This window comes from Babylonia areolata, chromosome 14 (genome assembly GCF_041734735.1).
Source record: "Babylonia areolata isolate BAREFJ2019XMU chromosome 14, ASM4173473v1, whole genome shotgun sequence".
Lineage (NCBI taxonomy): Eukaryota > Metazoa > Mollusca > Gastropoda > Neogastropoda > Buccinidae > Babylonia > Babylonia areolata.
Genome location: NC_134889.1, coordinates 22,704,497 through 22,722,505, shown reverse-complemented (window position 1 = coordinate 22,722,505; position 18,009 = coordinate 22,704,497). Strand labels below are relative to the sequence as shown.

The window sequence follows — 18,009 nt, the reverse complement described above, 5'->3', positions numbered from 1 at the left end:
TAAATCTTAACGCAAACACTAGTTTAATTGCAATAGTTAATTCTTATTAATATACAAAATTGCCATTGGTATACAAGCTGTCATTAGTATACAAAACCTTTTGATTAATACATTTGATACAAAACTGCAGCAAAACATTGGGAGAGAGGGGGACAAATTTATACAAACAAAAGCTATTTAGGTTCAATCTGTTATCATGTTTATACGAGGACTTGACGAACAGATCGTGACTGGGGATACAGACGTTAAGGGGGCGGCAGTGTCTGGTGTCACTTCATCCAGCACCGCTGTGTCCGTCGTCACGATCTTGCAAGAAGATGACCATGAAAACAGGCGGGTCTTGCCTCGTTTTCTTCCTATTTTGAGTCTGACTCAGTTTCAGTTTCAGTTTCAGTAGCTCAAGGAGGCGTCACTGCGTTCGGGCAAATCCATATACGCTACACCACATCTGCCAAGCAGATGCCTGACCAGCAGCGTAACCCAACGCGCTTAGTCAGGCCTTGAGAAAAAAAAATATATATTGATAAACTTACATAAATAAATAATAATTATGATATAAAAAAGGTAGTAGTAATGAAAATAATGATAAAATAATAATAATGATAATAAATGAATAATGAAATAAATAAGACAACAATGATGATAAATAAGCAAATAAATATAAAAGATGAAGACACACATTCACACATACACCCACACATGCATAGCAGATATGCCCCAAAAACGCAGTTTCACAGATATGAAAGCTCAGTCAAATACATATAAACGTACATGAGCTCCAACACACACACACACACACACACACACACACACACACACACACACACACACACATTACCCTGCAGCCCTCTGCTAATGCTTTTTTGTACCCCAGTACGAGCAACGTTTGTCCAACACTCGAAGCTAAACACACAAACGAGCAAGACTACAGCACCACCACGGAAAAAGATAAAAACGAATATAGTGTTTCATTTTTCTGACGCGAAACGTTAAATAGTCCAGCGCATGCACGCAGTGATTGTCATTTTCATGAAACGGGTGAGATCTGAGTGATGCCATATTCTCTTGGTAAGGAATCTCACATTTAGAACCAGACTGACCTGACCAATACGTCACGACTCCTTCATAATTGTTCCATTCTCCCCCCCCCCCCCCCCCTCCTCCCCCGCACCCCTCTCCCCTCCCCGTTTGATCCATATTCGCTCATTATGTTCCAGGACGTAAGATTTGTTAAAATATGTTATCCGTAACTTCTGGCTTAATCATAATGTAATTAGCCTTTTTTTTTCCTCTGATTTCTTACAGCGTGGTATAATTACCACCATGGGTGTAATGTCGTCACAGACAGAGCTTGAGGGGGCAGCATATTTAACTATCCTAGCCACGTTTTGATGAGTTGCCAGTTTTCGTTGATACGAAGTCTCTCATTGGCTGGCTGTCGTCATTTCTCATCGCTCAAGGGTAAGGGTACATACAAATTAAAGGCATAAACCAGAGAGAGCTCCAAAGTGCAGACGTTTCACATTGGTCATTTTTGTACAACTTCTGCTATGGAGTGGACTGCTCTATCCTGTGTTGTGTTTGCCATCTTCCTCAGCATTAAAGCAGAGCCAGTGGTCAGTTCACCACCAGAGGACAGATCCCTGTCTCCTGATCCCTCTGCCCTGTACGATGAACGAGTGAAGAAAATGTTCAGTGATTTGAAAGAACTGTTCCAAGAGGGAGATTCACACTTAAAGGAGCGGATTGAAGAGGGTTTGGAACATGTGAAGGAACAACGAAAGGACGGGGATGAGAGACTGAAGGAAGAGCTGGATGAAGACGTAGACTGGCTGAAAGAGAGACAGGACAAAAGACAACGTCAGACAGAGGACGAGCTGGCAGAAGTAGAGGCAAAGACAAACAGAGAGTTAACAGAGCTGAAAGAAGCCTTTGGGAAACTGCAAGACAACGTCAAGCAATGGACTCAACCGTGAGTACTTTGGTATTACATCATGCATATGGACACAAAGAAAACAATCAAGCAAGTGTACATACACATACACCGGCGTCCGCGTGCACGCGTTTTCCCATCGCATATCTGATATCACTCAGAGTAGAAAGACATGAAACTGTAGACTACTACTCTTACACACACAGATTTACCACTTGGATGATCGCAGTGTCAACAATTCGTTAACGTATTATATTTTACATTCAAAATTATATTATTATAAAGTGTGATCTCGCTTGCACTGATTGCCTTGTTAAAGTTTGCTGAAGTAATATGCAGTCTTTTAAAATGCTTGACAAGATATCCCTTTCTTTCTTTCTGACCTGACACCGTATCAGGAGTACTACTTGAAACAAGCATCTATGGTGGATGAATAAAGATGAATAACTTCAGAAATCCAACCTCCGTGGTTGATGCAGCTGGAAGATCCATTATTTAAAACGTGAACCCATCTTTGGAAGTCTGGTCCAAAGCCGAAAACGTCGAAAACTTGTAAAAGAAACGTTTTAGATATGGAATCGAATGCCTTACAGTAATCATTGGCTAGTAAATACCTGGTTTCATTACGCTTACTTAAATAATTTATTACATCGTCAATAGATCTTATAATTGTTGCAATATTTCTACCTTTAACATAACCCACTTGGTCGTCGTGAATTAGTTTCTGTACTACTGTACTAAGTCTTTCTGATAAAACTTTCGCTAGTATCTTATAATCAGAATTGGTCAAAGTGATAAGTCTCCAGTTTGTTAATCTATCTCTTTCTAATCCTTTCCATTTGTGTAGTAATGTAATTACCCCTTGTTTTTTGTGTATAAGACAGTTCACCTTTATGAAAAGAATCAACAAAAGAACTTGTTACTATTCTGCCTAATTTAACCCAAAAGAATTTTTAAAATTCTATCGTAATTCCGTCATATCCAGGAGCTGAACCATTTTTCAAGTTTCTTAAAGCCATGGTCGTTTCTTCTATTGTAACCAGTCCTTCACATGAAGCGGAACCATCTTCGTCTAAGCTTGGGAAAGTTTCAGTCTCTAGAAATGTGTTAGTTTCGTCTTGTATGTTGTTAGATGTGGTTGTTTGGTTGTATAGATTTTTGTAAAATGCAACCTGCTCTTGAAGTATATCGTTCTGATCAGTTATTGTTTCCCCTGTCTCCTTACGCAGCCTTGTTATGACTTTTCTCTTTCCTCTAGCTTTTCCTAAATTACAGAAGTACTTAGTGTTGCGTTCACCGTCTTCAATCCATTTTCTCCTTGATCGTATCTGTGCACCCTTTGCTTCGTTTAGTTGTAGCAGTTCTAATTTTTGTTTTAAGTGTATGAAATTAGTTTGTGTTTTCTCATTTGTAGGATCTTTAATCAGCTTTTCCCCCTCCTCTTAAATCTGCATGTTTAGCTTTCGGGACAAGATAATCCTTTACCAAATTCACTACAAAAATTTCTTATTTCGACTTTGCACAGTTCCCATCTATCTAAATCTGTCAGATAGTCTGTACCGTCATTGTTTAGCTGTCTGTCAAGTAAGTCATTCATACTTTGTACGAAAGTGTCATTCTTTAAGAAACTATTATTGAACTTCCAGTATCCTGGACCACGTGAAAATTCATTGTCACTAAATTCTATTACAACAGCTTTATGATCTGAATTAGGAACTATAATATGTTCGCATGTTACTAGATGATGTGTCATGCTTTCTGATATAAAGCAATAGTCAAGTCGACGGGCTATGAATGGATTGCTGCGACACCAGGTAAAGTCTTGTTCTTTCATGTGGAACAGTCTCCAGGTGTCAGTTAAATTAAGAACATTTTTTAATTGAAGTTATAACTATATTCTCCATTCATTTTCATTCAAGAACACACATACCCTTATATACTTTTGAGCATAATTTTTAATTTTTTGTGATTTGTTTAGAGGTTGGTGTTTATTTTGCAAAAATCACAAATAGTTCCAGAAGTGAAAGGGGTAAATTACTAGACATCGATTGCTATAAATTGCATAAGACAAGTATGAAGTAAGGAAAGAACACAAATACATGAATGTATAAACTCTCATTTGGCAGGAACAGTGTGATGACTGAAGACCTGAAGCAGCAGACGTCAATCTTACAAGCAGAACTGAACAGCACCAAGAAGCAGATGTCTGTCTTACAGTCAGAACTGAACAGCAACAACCAGCAGACGTCAGTCTTACAAGCACAACTGAACAGCAACAAGCAGCAGACGTCAGTCTTACAAGCACAACTGAACAGCAACAAGCAGCAGACGTCAGTCTTACAAGCACAACTGAACAGCAACAAGCAGCTACTGCAGACAAACAAAGCTGAGCTACAATCTACTCTGTCAGATCTTCATTCCTTGCAGGAGAAGGTGAAGAGTCTGGAACAGGAATTACAGTCTGCACAGGAGATCCGCTCCCTTGACGCCAATGATGGTGAGTAGGTATTGCAGTAAAATGAATAAGGGTGGGGGTAGGGGTTGGGTGGGGTTATAGACAGTTTTCTTGAATGATGGTGAAGAGGTATTGTGTAGAATAAATAATATTGGGGGTGGGTGGGGGGGGGGGGGATTGATTTAAGAACTATGACACTGTAAGGGCGAAAAAAAGATGGTTTACAATATTTTACACGAAATCATTCATTCGATTTTTAAAGAGAACAAATGTATTCGGAGTGACGTTTTGAATGTATGTTTTTCTCTACTAATTCTCTTATTGAAGGCCTGGGAATGGATTGTTTTCTGACAAACATTTACAAATACATCTAATCCGGATTGCATCAAGCTGACCTAGCATGAATAAGTTCGGTCAGCGTCAAAATTCCCCCAATTGTATGGAATGAGACTACTTCCTGGATATTTGTTTATGTTTTTGTTCTATCTATAAGAGCATACAGAAATGGAGTAGAAGTAGGAAATTTCTCATAACTGAAAATTATCGAATTCATTACGAACTGTTTTAGATTTATTGCGGAATAAGTATCTTTCTCATATCAAGCGCATTTTCAGTGATGTTACAGGTTAGCAAATCATTTTCTACTGTGAGTTAACTCTCTCCGTACGAAGAGGAAAAGAAAAGAGGCGAGGACAGCGTTTCACCAGTGATGACATCATTAACATGCTTAAAGCGGAAGGTCCTCGCATTGAAGAGGTGGATGAAGACAAAGATTACCGCATTTCTAATGCTTTCTAATGACAACAAGTATTAGGCTTGGCCATTCAGATACCCACTGGACATCAGATGTGGTTTTTATGAGGGGAGGGGGTATCTGGGAGAAGAGCAGCTGTCCTTAGTGAGTTAATGAAGCTTTACTTACATGAAAATGCGTCATCTGCAGTCTCTGGAACGTTTATGTTATATATATATATATATATATATATATATATATATATATATATATATATATATATATATATATGTGTGTGTGTGTGTGTGTGTGTGTGTGTGTGTGTGTGTGTGTGTACACTTTCCGCATTTTTTATTAGTTAAAATAGATACTATAATCATGAATATGTGTACCTGGACATTAAGCAGAATTCCAAAGCAAACCATGCACAGAATGTGAAGGTAATGTGGTCAGCCTGGTCATGGAATTGTTCTGACTGCAGGGTCCACCTTCGTCAGATGGGGAAGGACGACATGTCCTGACAACACATCACTTGTCTATTCCGGTGAGTTCTGATTCGATTTCATTTTGCCTGTCTCTCAGTCTGTCTGTCTGTCTGTCTGTCTGTCTGTCTCTCTTAGTGATTAAATGAATTGCATATGAATGAAGATGTCGATACACTTTCTGTTTTCCTTCTCTTTTTTTCTTTTTTCATTGTCGCGCGCGCCTGTCTGTCTGTCTGTCTCTGTCTCTCTCTGTCTTTTCGACTCTCTGTCTCTGTCTATTTCTATCTGTCCGTCTCCCCCACCCCCACGCCCCATGCCCCCATCTGTCTCTCTCTGTCTCTCTCTCTGTCTCTCTCTCTGTCTGTAAGTCTGTCTGTCTGTCTGTCTGTCTGTCTCTCTCTCTCTCTCTCTCTCTCTCTCTCTCTCTCTCTCTCTCTCTCTCAGTAACAATGAGTAGAAAATGCAAATGCATTCTTGAAGGATCCTATTCAAAGATTTCAAATCTGCAAAGAAGATGTGTTAACTGGAAAAGAAAAAAAGAATGCATCTCATATTGTGCTGTACTACTCTGTATGACAACAGGCTATATTGCATTTCCAGAAAATGTCACGTAAACCCACATTTCTTTCATGTCACGTTGCTGATAACTAACCAAAATAACATGATGAAGAAGTAATATATATATATATATATATATATATATATCACTTTTCCCCCCTTTTTTTTGCTGCGCCATCATCTCCGCCGTTTCAGTGGCATACCTCCCACACCGCTCATTCCGAGCCCCTCACACAGCCACATCCAGGTTTGACTTGCCGTAGTCCCAGTACCAGCAGTTCACAGGGAACCATCGATGTTAGGTCACCTAGAGGCCACACACCAGAGGAGACCCTGCACTGCTGCTGAATCAAATTGGTGATGTTCGGCAGTGCCTGTTCTGATAAAACGTATTTAGGACACCATGTACTAAGCCCCCTACTGATTACAATAATGGCTTAGACATGTAGAAAGACTGAGTGAGCGTCTCCCCAGAGTAGAGACCGCCACCACATCCCTCCAACGGCAGTTCCGCATGAATTCGCCGACATAAAAGACCTTAACAAGACTCACCCCTAGCATGAAAGTGGAGGGGTATCAAAACTGAGGTTACCAAAAGAGCAGGGCATGACAGGCCACGTGATGTGGGGCTTTTTTATATTAATGATGATGAAGACGGATAATGATGATGATTAGGTGGAGGTCCATTTAGGTTCGGGACTACGTGACAATGATGTACTCTGCGCTTTCTGTCATGATGATATCCCGGCGTCTACCAGGTCCGAGAGATACAGACACTTGCAGTGTTGTTCAGGAAATTAGAGCAACACACCCAATGGCGCATCCTTGAAATGGATGATACTGGACTGTGTGGTCCCAGTCTTGCCATTTAAGCCCATTGCACACACTAAACTCTTGGTCGGAGCCTGCCGTGGGTTGAAAAACCCACCTCCACTGGGATTCAAACCTTCGTCCTCCCAGCCGTCAGTCCGCAACGCTAACCACTTCGCCACGGCGAATGCGATATTTGTTTCTGAAAGCGTTAATCGCAACACTGATTTATCAGAACAAGCTGTCATATGATTATTGCTTGCACTTACTTTATTTTTTGTTCGTTGTAAATGACGTGATTGTATTTGGATTCATTTTAGAAGGGGCTGTGGCCAGTACTAAATAAGATTTTCTTTTCGTTTCGTTTCCTCTGTTAGTGATTAAATGATTTGTACATGAAGGAATATGCCAAGAAGTTTTCTTTTTTTCTTTCTACTTTTCTCTTCGTTTTTTTTATTATTTTCATTATTATCTTTTTATGTTTATTGGTTGATTATCATTTGTTTTTGCCAAACTTCACCGACGCTTAAGGGACGTTCATTCATCCAACTAAACAAGATGAAAAAGACAGACAGACAGACTGTCAGACTGAAAGACATTGTATGTGAGTATGAATGTTTGCATGTATATATGAACGTACTGTGTGTGTGTGTGTGTGTGTGTGTGTTTGTGTTTGTGTGTGTGTGTGTGTGTGTGTACTTCCAAGCTTGTGTACCAATGCATGTGGTGTGTACGACTTCCTACCTGTTGCATGCACAGTGTGCTGACCTGAATGACTCCACATGAACTGTACACTCTAGCTACACCATCAGCTGGGTTCGTGTGCAAAGTACACACCGTCATTACCAAGACAGAAAAGAATCACGGAATGAAAGAACAGTAATGTTAGAATTGTTCCTGTGTACCTTTTATTTACCTGTGTGCTAGCTGAACAGGACGTTCTGAAAATCCGAAACGGGACTGACTTGAAGTCGTGTACCTTGTAAATGGAGAGAATTACGTCTCTTTATTGCTGTTCATCACGAAATGGCCCATTGGTGTTCCATTGGAGAAAGTCAGTGATCATCATCAGGATGCAATAGAGGGTGGGGGCAGGAGCAACAAGCATTACTGACAGTGTACTTCTAATGATGTTGGTTACAGGGGTTGCTGGGGGGTCATGGTATGATCACACTGGAGGATCCTCAGACTACCTGTGTCTGGTGATGGACCCCCAGATGGACAACACGACTGTGCCATCACATTACAGCTACCTGTCTGGAGTGGAATATGATAACGTCAAAGGGCATCACAACCAGGACGCTGTGTGCTCAGTGTGCCGGGCTCCTCAGTCCACCACACTCATGATCCCCGCAACCCACACCTGTCCTGCTGGGTGGACCTCACAGTACAAAGGACATCTTATGTCGGAGTGGAGTGGTCGCAAGGGAAGATCGGAATACACGTGTCTGGATGAGGTCAGAGAAAACCGTCCTGGTGGACATGAAGACAAAAATGGTGCACTGTTTTATCACGTGGTCACTAAATGTGGTAGTCTCCCCTGCCCACCTTATGTCCCCGACAAAGTGGTAACCTGTGTGGTCTGCTCTAAGTAAGCTGTCAACCACTTTGTGTCAACGTTGCACTTTACCACTTATACCATTTATACCATTTATACCACTTATACTACTATGTTGCACTTTTCACTTTTCTCCACAGTGGTGTGAGACAGTCTGCTGTACAATCCTTGTGTACAGTGCCAGTCAGGGAAGGGTACGTCCCTCCTGGCTGCTCAGCATGTTTCAGTTTCCAATGCACTGTCTGTTTTCTTTGGGAGCTAACATTGCTCAGCTCATTGTTGAAAACCTGCGTTCTTTCTATGTTTCTCTCTCTCACTCTCTGTATCTGCCTCTGTCTTGATCTGTCTCTGTTATTGTATATCTCTATATGTGTCTCTGTCTGTTTGTCTGTGTCTCTCCCTCTCCCTCTCCCTCTCTCTCTCTCTCTCTCTCTCTCTCTCTCTCTCTCACACACACACACACACACACACACACACACACACACACACACACACACACACACACACACACATCATTCAGCATAAATCTGAAAATTGCCTTTTGTGTTTGAGATTCTTGATGTGAAGCACTGACATTACTGTTGTACGCCATTTTTCTATGTATTTTTACAAGGCATTTAAATTTAAAGAAATGACTATTTCATGATAAATTTGTTTCTTCTTGTCACCTTCTTAGATTTGTTCGTTTCAATGATTAAACAGACTTCATGTGGCATATATTGTGAACTGATTCCACACCCATTCATAGGGGTTTATGGGCTGTAATGAATAAATAATCTCTATCCATATCTATAACCATATCAGTCCATATCTCGTATGTGTGTGTGTGTGTGTGTGTTTTGTGTGGTGTGTGTGTGTGTGTCGTACATGTGTGTGTGTGTGTTGTTTTGTTTTGTTCGTGTGTGTGTGTGTGTGTGTGTGTGTGTGTGTGTACTTGAGTTGTGAACTTCTTGAGTTTTGAACTTTTGGGTTTCCTCGCTCCCCTCCCTCCTTCCCTCCCTCCTCCCTCCCTCTCCTCTCTCTCTCTCTCTCTCTCTCTCTCTCTTACTCTCTCTCTCTCTCCTTTGATCTCTTAGCATGTGCCAATTTGTGCTCCTTCTCAAAGCGTTGAGCAATATTACTGTCATGCTCTACACCACACATACGCTACACCACATCTGTCAAGCAGATGCCTGACCAGCAGCGTAACCCAATGCGCTTAGTCAAGCCTTGAGAGAGACAGGGAAGAGAGGGACAGAGAGACAGCGAAGAGAGTGAAAGAGAGACAGAGAGAGACAGACAGACAGACAAACAGACACGGCACGACAATTTAATTGCCTTCGGCAATGTAAGCCATAAGTCAAGGGTTGGATGGGGTGCAGGGTGGGAATTGAATATCTGTTATATATACCTACATGTCACAACACGAACCAAAATGAATAAACATCACAGTCTTGATTTAACAAACATTGGCAAAGGTATCATGAACTGATAAATCAGTTGATATCAACTCACTAATCTCACTAATACCACCTTCTAAACGTTCTGCCCCCCACCCCCCACCCCACCCGTCCATTCCTCTGAATAACCCAGTGTCCTCCCTTTATTTATATCCCTCTCCCAAACAAGCATGCACACAGACACAAAGCAGAAGAACAAACAAAGCAAAACAAAAAGAAGAAAAACATGTGCATGACCAACATACAAAAAATAACTCAATCCTTTCTCCTGCCGCCCCCCTCTACCCCCTCTCCTCCTATTCCCACTCACCCACCTGGCATACATACAGTTCACACACACACACACACACACACACACACAGAGAGAAAGAGAGAGAGAGAGAGAGAGAGAGAGAGAGAGAGAGAGAGGAAGTATATAAAAAAAAAAAGATAAAGCAATGAATGAGTCAGATAGAGGGGCAGCAAAAGATCGAGAAAGAGACACAGAGAGAGAGAGAGACAGACAGACAGACAGACAGACAAAAACATGGACAGAGCCAGAGAGGCAGAGACAGTAACAGACAGACACAAGAGGCAGACTGAGGAGGACAGACACACCCAGAGACAGAGAGACAAAGACACAAAAAGTGTTCCACAAAACAAAACACAAAAGAAAACTTGCACTCATCTTCAAAGGTATGTGAGTGAGGTGTGCAGAGAGCAAAACAAAAAAGAATTTCAGAAAAATAAAGAAAATGCTTCACAGCACTGAGAGATCTGCCACTACCCCCTCGCCATACAAGGATTTGAGGAAGCCCTGGTCTGTTTTACTGCAGGACTGGATTCCATGCTCTCCACCTCATTCCACCTCCAGCTTTTGTTGATACGAAGGCTCTCATTGGCTGGCTGCCGTCATTTCTCCTTGCTCAAGGGTAACGGTACATACATGTAAAAGGCATAAACCAGAGAAAGCTTCAAAGTGCAGACGTTTTCCATTGGTCGTTTTTGTACAACTTCTGCTATGGAGTGGACTGCTCTATCCTGTGTTGTGTTTGCCATCTTCCTCAGCATTAAAGCAGAGCCAGTGGTCAGTTCACCACCAGAGGACAGATCCCTGTCTCCTGATACCTCTGCCCTGTACGATGAACGAGTGAAGAAAATGTTCACTGATTTAAAAGAACTGTTCCAAGAGGGAGATTCACACTTAAAGGAGCGGATTGAAGAGGGTTCGGAACATGTGAAGGAACAACGAAAGGACGGGGATGAGAGACTGAAGGAAGAGCTGGATGAAGACGTAGACTGGCTGAAAGAGAGACAGGACAAAAGACAACGTCAGACAGAGGACGAGCTGGCAGAAGGAGAGGAAAAGACAAACAGAGAGTTAACAGAGCTGAAAGAAGCCTTTGGGAAACTGCAAGACAACGTCAAGCAATGGACTCAACCGTGAGTACTTTGGTATTACATCATGCATATGGACACAAAGAAAACAATCAAGCAAGTGTACATACACATACACCCGCGTCCGCGTGCACGCGTTTTCCCATCGCATATCTGATAGCACTCAGAGTAGAAAGACATGAAACTGTAGACTACTACTCTTACACACACAGATTTACCACTTGGATGATCGCAGTGTCAACAATTCGTTAACGTATTATATTTTACATTCAAAATTATATTATTATAAAGTGTGATCTGGCTTGCACTGATTGCCTTGCTAAAGTTTGCTGAAGTAATATGCAGTCTTTTAAATGCTTGACAAGATATCCCTTTCTTTCTTTCTGACCTGACACCGTATCAGGAGTACCACTTGAAATAAGCATCTATGGTGGATGAATAACGATCAAATATTTCTAGACACCTATGGCAAACATGAAAGCTTATGCAGAAATATTCAGTGGCTATATTTTGTGCGCGCGTGTCTGTCTCTGTTTGTCTGTGCGCCTACACGTGTTTTTGGTTGTTTTTAACTTTTTACGCCTTTCACTTCTGACCATGGATATATTCGTGGTTTAGGGGTAACTGCATAATCAAGTGTCCAGCCACTCATTTGCACACGCTTACCTCCCATGCAAATGGCGACTGCCTTGAGTGTTCGAAGCATTTTTGGGGCACGTTTTAGCTCGATATTATGTGTTTGTTTTGCGTTTTATGAAGCCAAAAGCTGCTGAGTGTGTCAACATGGCTGCCAGAATGTACAGTTCAGAAGAGGTGACTAGAATAACTGGAATTTTGTTTGATTTTCTGCACAAAGTCGACAATAAGAACTATGAGAACGTAAATGAAAACGAAAGTAATGTTGTTGTTCGACCGAAGTGATTCTGCTAATCCTGATGACATTACATGCTACATGGTACATCAACAAGAAGGGGGCGTGGTTGTGTCAGAAGTGGGTACAGAAAAAAAACCCAATATTTTAGCTTGAAACTTTCATTTTGGGGTTTTCATCTATGATGAAACCCTCCAGATGAAAGCTTCCAGCCAAAATATTGTTTTCAGTGAGTTTTTGTGTTGGAATATTTTGTGATAGTGTTTGTGGGTGTTTGGGTGGGAGGGTGTCTGTGGGTGTATGTGAGTGGTTAGTGTATATTTTTAAAATAACATAATAGTGCAGGAAACAACATGGCTGCACTTTGGTGTTGTGTCTAATACATTTGCTCAGATTTTAGCACTGTCTCCACCCGTAAAATAAACAAACTTGAATTTTCAAAATATTGTGTAATTTGTTCAAAAATCCTAATTTTTTTCCACTGATTGGGAGTTGTCTCATCCTGTCAACATTGAAGTTATGATAACTATATTCTCCATTCATTTTCCTTCAAGAACAGACATACCCTAACATACTTTTCAGCATAATTTTAATTTTTGTGAATTTTTTAGAGGTTGGTGATTATTTTGCAAAAATCACAAATAGTTCCGGAAGTGAAAGGAGTAAATTACTAGACATCGATTGCTATAAATTGCATAAGACAAGTATGAAGTAAGGAAAGAACATAAATACATGAATGTATAAACTCTCATTTGGCAGGAACAGTGTGATGACTGAAGACCTGAAGCAGCAGACGTCAATCTTACAGTCAGAACTGAACAGCACCAAGAAGCAGATGTCTGTCTTACAGTCAGAACTGAACACCAACAACCAGCAGACGTCAGTCTTACAAGCACAACTGAACAGCACCAAGAAGCTACTGCAGACAAACAAAGCTGAGCTACAATCTACTCTGTCCGATCTTCATTCCTTGCAGGAGAAGGTGAAGAGTCTGGAACAGGAATTACAGTCTGCACAGGAGATCCGCTCCCTTGACGCCAATGATGGTGAGTAGGTATTGCAGTAAAATGAATAAGGGTGGGGGTAGGTGTGGGGTGGGGTTATAGACCGTTCTTGAATGATGGTGAGGAGGTATTGTGTAGAATAAATAATAGTGGGGGGGGGGGGGGGATCCATTTAACAACTATAACACTGTAAGGGCGGGAAAAAAAAGATGGATTGCAATATTTTACACGAAATCATGAATGTATTCGGAGTGGCGTTTTGAATGTATGTTTTTCTCTACTAATTCTTGTATTGAAGGCCTGGGAATGGATTGTTTTCTGACAAACATTTACAAATACATCTAATCCGGATTGCACAAGCTGACCTAGCATGAATAAGTTCGGTCAGCGTCAAAATTCCCCCAATTGTATGGAATGAGACTACTTCCTGGATATTTGTTTATGTTTTTGTTCTATCTATAAGAGCATACAGAAATGGAGTAGAAGTAGGAAATTTCTTATGACTAAAAATTATCGAATTCATTCCGAACTGTTTTAGATTTATTGCGGAATAAGTATCTTTCTCATATCAAGCGCATTTTCAGTGATGTTACAGGTTAGCAAATCATTTTCTACTGTGAGTTAAATCTCTCCGTACGAACAGGAAAAGAAAAGAGGCGAGAACAGCGTTTCACCAGTGATGACATCATTAACATGCTTAAAGCGGAAGGTCCTCGCATTGAAGAGGTGGATGAAGGCAAAGATTGCCGCATTTCTAATGCTTTCTAATGACAACAAGTATTAGGCTTGGCCATTCAGATACCCACTGGACATCAGATGTGGTTTTTATGAGGGGAGGGGGTATCTGGGAGAAGAGCAGCTGTCCTTAGTGAGTTAATGAAGCTTGGCTTACATGAAAATGCGTCATCTGCAGTCTCTGGAACGTTTATGTTATATATATATATATATATATATATATATATATATATATATATATATATATGTGTGTGTGTGTGTGTGTGTGTGTGTGTGTGTGTGTGTGTGTGTGTGTGTACACTTTCCGCATTTTTTATTAGTTAAAATAGATACTATAATCACCAATATGTGTACCTGGACATTAAGCAGAATTCCAAAGCAAACCAAGCACAGAATGTGAAGGTAATGTGGTCAGCCTGGTCATGGAATTGTTCTGATTGCAGGGTCCACCTTCGTCAGATGGGGAAGCACGACATGTCCTGACAACACATCACTTGTCTATTCCGGTGAGTTCTGATTCGATTTCATTTTGCCTGTCTCTCAGTGTGTCTGTCTGTCTGTCTGTCTGTCTGTCTGTTTCTCTCTCTCTCTATCTATCTATCTGTGTGTGTGTGTGTGTGTGTGTGTGTGTGTGTGTGTGTGTGTGTGTGTGTGTGTGTGTGTGTGTGTGTGTGTGAGTGATTAAATGAATTGCATATGAATGAAGATGCCGATACATTTTCTGTTTTCTTTCACTTTTTTTTTCTTTTTTCATTGTCTATAACCAAGAGTGAAGACACGTTCCATGATCCAACTGAGATCCAGACTGTCAGACTGACAGTCATTGTGTGTATATGAACGTGACTGGGTGTGTGTGTGTGTATATACGTCTGTTGTGTCTGTCTGTCTCCGTCTCTCTCTGTCGTTCTGACTCTCTGTCTCTGTCTATTTCTATCTGTCCACTCCCCCCTCCAACCCCAATGCCCCCATCTGTCTCTGTCTCTCTCTGTCTCTGTCTCTCTCTGTGTCTGTGTCTGTCTGTCTGTCTGTCTGTCTGTCTCTCTCTCTCTCTCTCTCTCTCTCTCTCTCTCTCTCTCTCTCTCTCTCTCTCTCAGTAACAATGAGTAGAAAATGCAAATGCATTCTTGAAGGATCCTATTCAAAGATTTCAAATCTACCACATCCCTCCAACGGCAGTTCCGCATGAATTCGCCAACATCAAAGACCTTCACAAGACCCGCCCCAAGAATGGAAGTGGAGGGGTATCGAAATTGAGGTTACCAAAAGAGCAGGGCATGAAAGGCCACGTGATGTGGGGCTTTTTTATTTTTTAATTAATGATGATAAAGAAGGATGAGGAAGAGGAGAAGGTCCATTTAGGTTTGGGACTACGTGATAATGATGTACTCTAAGCTTTCTGTCATGATGATATCACGGCGTCTACCAGGCCCGAGAGATACAGACACTTGCAGTGTTGTTCAGGAAATTAGAGCAACACACCCAATGGCGCATCCTTGAAATGGATGATACTGGACTGTGTGGTCCCAGTCTTGCCATTTAAGCCCATAGCACACACTAAACTCTTGGTCGGAGCCTGCCGTGTGCTGAAAAACCCACCTCCACTGGGATTCAAACCTTCGTCCTCCCAGCCGTCAGTCCGCAATGCTAACCACTTCGCCACGGCGAATGCAATATTTGTTTCTGAAAGCATTAATCGCAACACTGATTTATCTGAACGAGCTGTCATATGATTATTGCTTGCACTTACTTTATTTTCTGTTCGTTGTAAATGACGTGATTGTATTTGGGTTCATTTTAGAAGGGGCTGTGGCCAGTACTAAATAAGATTTTCTTTTCGTTTCGTTTCCTCTGTTAGTGATTAAATGATTTGTACATGAAGGAATATGCCAAGAAGTTTTCTTTTTTTCTTTCTACTTTTCTCTTCGGGTTTTTTTTAATTTTCATTATAATCTTTTTATGTTTATTGGCTGATTATCATTTGTTTTTGCCAAACTTCACCGACGCTGAAGGGACGTTCATTCATCCAACAAAACAAGATGAAAAAGACAGACAGACAGACTGTCAGACTGAAAGACATTGTATGTGAGCATGAATGTTTGCATGTATGTATGAACCAATGTTGTGTGTGTGTGTGTGTGTGTGTGTGTGTGTGTGTGTGTGTGTGTGTGTGTGTGTGTGTGTGTGTGTGTGTGTGTGTGTGTGTGTGTGTACTTCCAAGCTTGTGTACCAATGCATGTGGTGTGTACGACTTCCTACCTGTTGTATGCACAGTGTGCTGACCTGAATGACTCCACGTGAACTGTACACTCTAGCTACACCATCAGCTGGGTTCGTGTGCAAAGTACACACCGTCATTACCAAGACAGAAAAGAATCACGGAATGAAAGAACAGTTATGTTAGAATTGTTCCTGTGTACCTTTTATTTACCTGTGTGCTAGCTGAACAGGACGTTCTGAAGATCCAAAACGGGATTGACTTGAAGTCGTGTGCCTTGTAAATGGAGAGAATTGCGTCTCTTTATTGCTGTTTAGTTGATCACAAAATGGTCCATTGGTGTTCCATTGGAGAAAGTCAATGATCATCAGGATGCAATAGAGGGTGGGGGCAGGAGCAACAAGCATTACTGACAGTGTACTTCTAATGATGTTGGTTACAGGGGTTGCTGGGGGGTCATGGTATAGTCACACTGGAGGATCCTCTGACTACCTGTGTCTGGTGATGGACCCCCAGATGGACAACACGACTGTGCCATCATATTACAGCTACCTGTCTGGAGTGGAATATGATAACGTCAAAGGGCATCATGACCAGGACGTTGTGTGCTCCGTGTGCCGGGCCCTTCAGTCCACCACACTCATGATCCCCGCAACCCACACCTGTCCTGCTGGGTGGACCTCACAGTACAGGGGACACCTCATGACGGAGGTTCAGAACCGGGATGGAAGAACGGAATACACATGTCTGGATGAGGTCAGAGAAAACCGTCCTGGTGGACATGAAGACAAAAATGGTGCACTGTTTTATCACGTGGTCACTAAATGTGGTAGTCTCCCCTGCCCACCTTATGTCCCCGACAAAGTGGTAACCTGTGTGGTCTGCTCTAAGTAAGCTGTCAACCACTTTGTGTCAACGTTCCACTTTACCACTTACACCACTTATACCATTTATACCGCTGTGTTCCACTTTTCATTTTTCTCCACGGTGGTGTGAGACAGTCTGCTGTACAATCCTTGTGTACAGTGCCAGTCAGGGAAGGGTACGTCCCTCCTGGCTGCTCAGCATGTTTTAGTTTCCCATGCACTGTCTGTTTTCTTTGGGAGCTAACATTGTTCAGCTCATTGTTGAAAACCTGCGTTCTTTCTATGTTTCTCTCTCTCACTCTCTGTATCTGCCTCTGTCTCGATCTCTGTCTGTTATTGTATATCTTTATATGTGTCTCTGTCTGTTTGTCTGTGTCTCTCCCTCTCTCTCTCTCTCTCTTTCTCTCTCTCTCTCTCTCACACACACACACACACACACACACACACACACACACACACACACACACACACACACACGTCATTTAGCATAAATCTGTAAATTGCCTTTTGTGTTTGAGATCCTTGATGTGAAGCACTAACATTACTGTTGTACGCCATTTTTCTATGTATTTTTACAAGGCATTTAAATTGAAAGAAATGACTATTTCATGATAAATGTGTTTCTTCTTGTCATCTTCTTAGATTTGTTCGTTTCAATGATTAAACAGACTTCATGTGGCATATATTGTGAACTGATTCCACACCCCTTCATAGGGGTTTATGGGCTGTAATGAATAAATAATCCTTATCCATATCTATAACCATATCAGTCCATATCTCGTATGTGTGTCTGTGTGCGTGTGTGTGTGTGTGTGTGTGTGTGTGTGTGTTCACATGCGTGTGTGTGTCAGTTATGTTTTCGTTCGTGTGTGTGTGTGTGTGTGTGTGTGTGTGTGTGTGTAACTTCAGAGTTCTGAACTTCTTGAGTTATCTCTCGCTTCCTCCCTCCCTCCTTCCCTCCCTCCTCCCT

The 18,009-nt window shown here is 41.5% G+C and overlaps 2 protein-coding genes across 2 annotated transcripts; both read left to right on the top strand.

Moving 5' to 3' along the window:
* Positions 1–1,419: 1,419 nt before the first annotated feature.
* Positions 1,420–9,044, top strand: LOC143289547 (uncharacterized). The gene is made up of 4 exons (XM_076598554.1): positions 1,420–1,972; positions 4,060–4,430; positions 5,603–5,665; positions 8,118–9,044. The coding sequence occupies exons 1-4, from the start codon at positions 1,551–1,553 to the stop codon at positions 8,567–8,569; spliced, it is 1,308 nt and encodes a 435-aa protein (XP_076454669.1). The 5' UTR covers positions 1,420–1,550; the 3' UTR covers positions 8,570–9,044.
* Positions 9,045–10,913: 1,869 nt separating this feature from the next.
* On the top strand, positions 10,914–17,787 carry LOC143289921 (uncharacterized). Its single transcript, XM_076599164.1, has 4 exons — positions 10,914–11,393; positions 12,979–13,265; positions 14,402–14,464; positions 16,616–17,787. Exons 1-4 carry the CDS (start codon positions 10,972–10,974, stop codon positions 17,065–17,067), a joined length of 1,224 nt encoding a protein of 407 aa, XP_076455279.1. The 5' UTR covers positions 10,914–10,971; the 3' UTR covers positions 17,068–17,787.
* Positions 17,788–18,009: the final 222 nt, after the last annotated feature.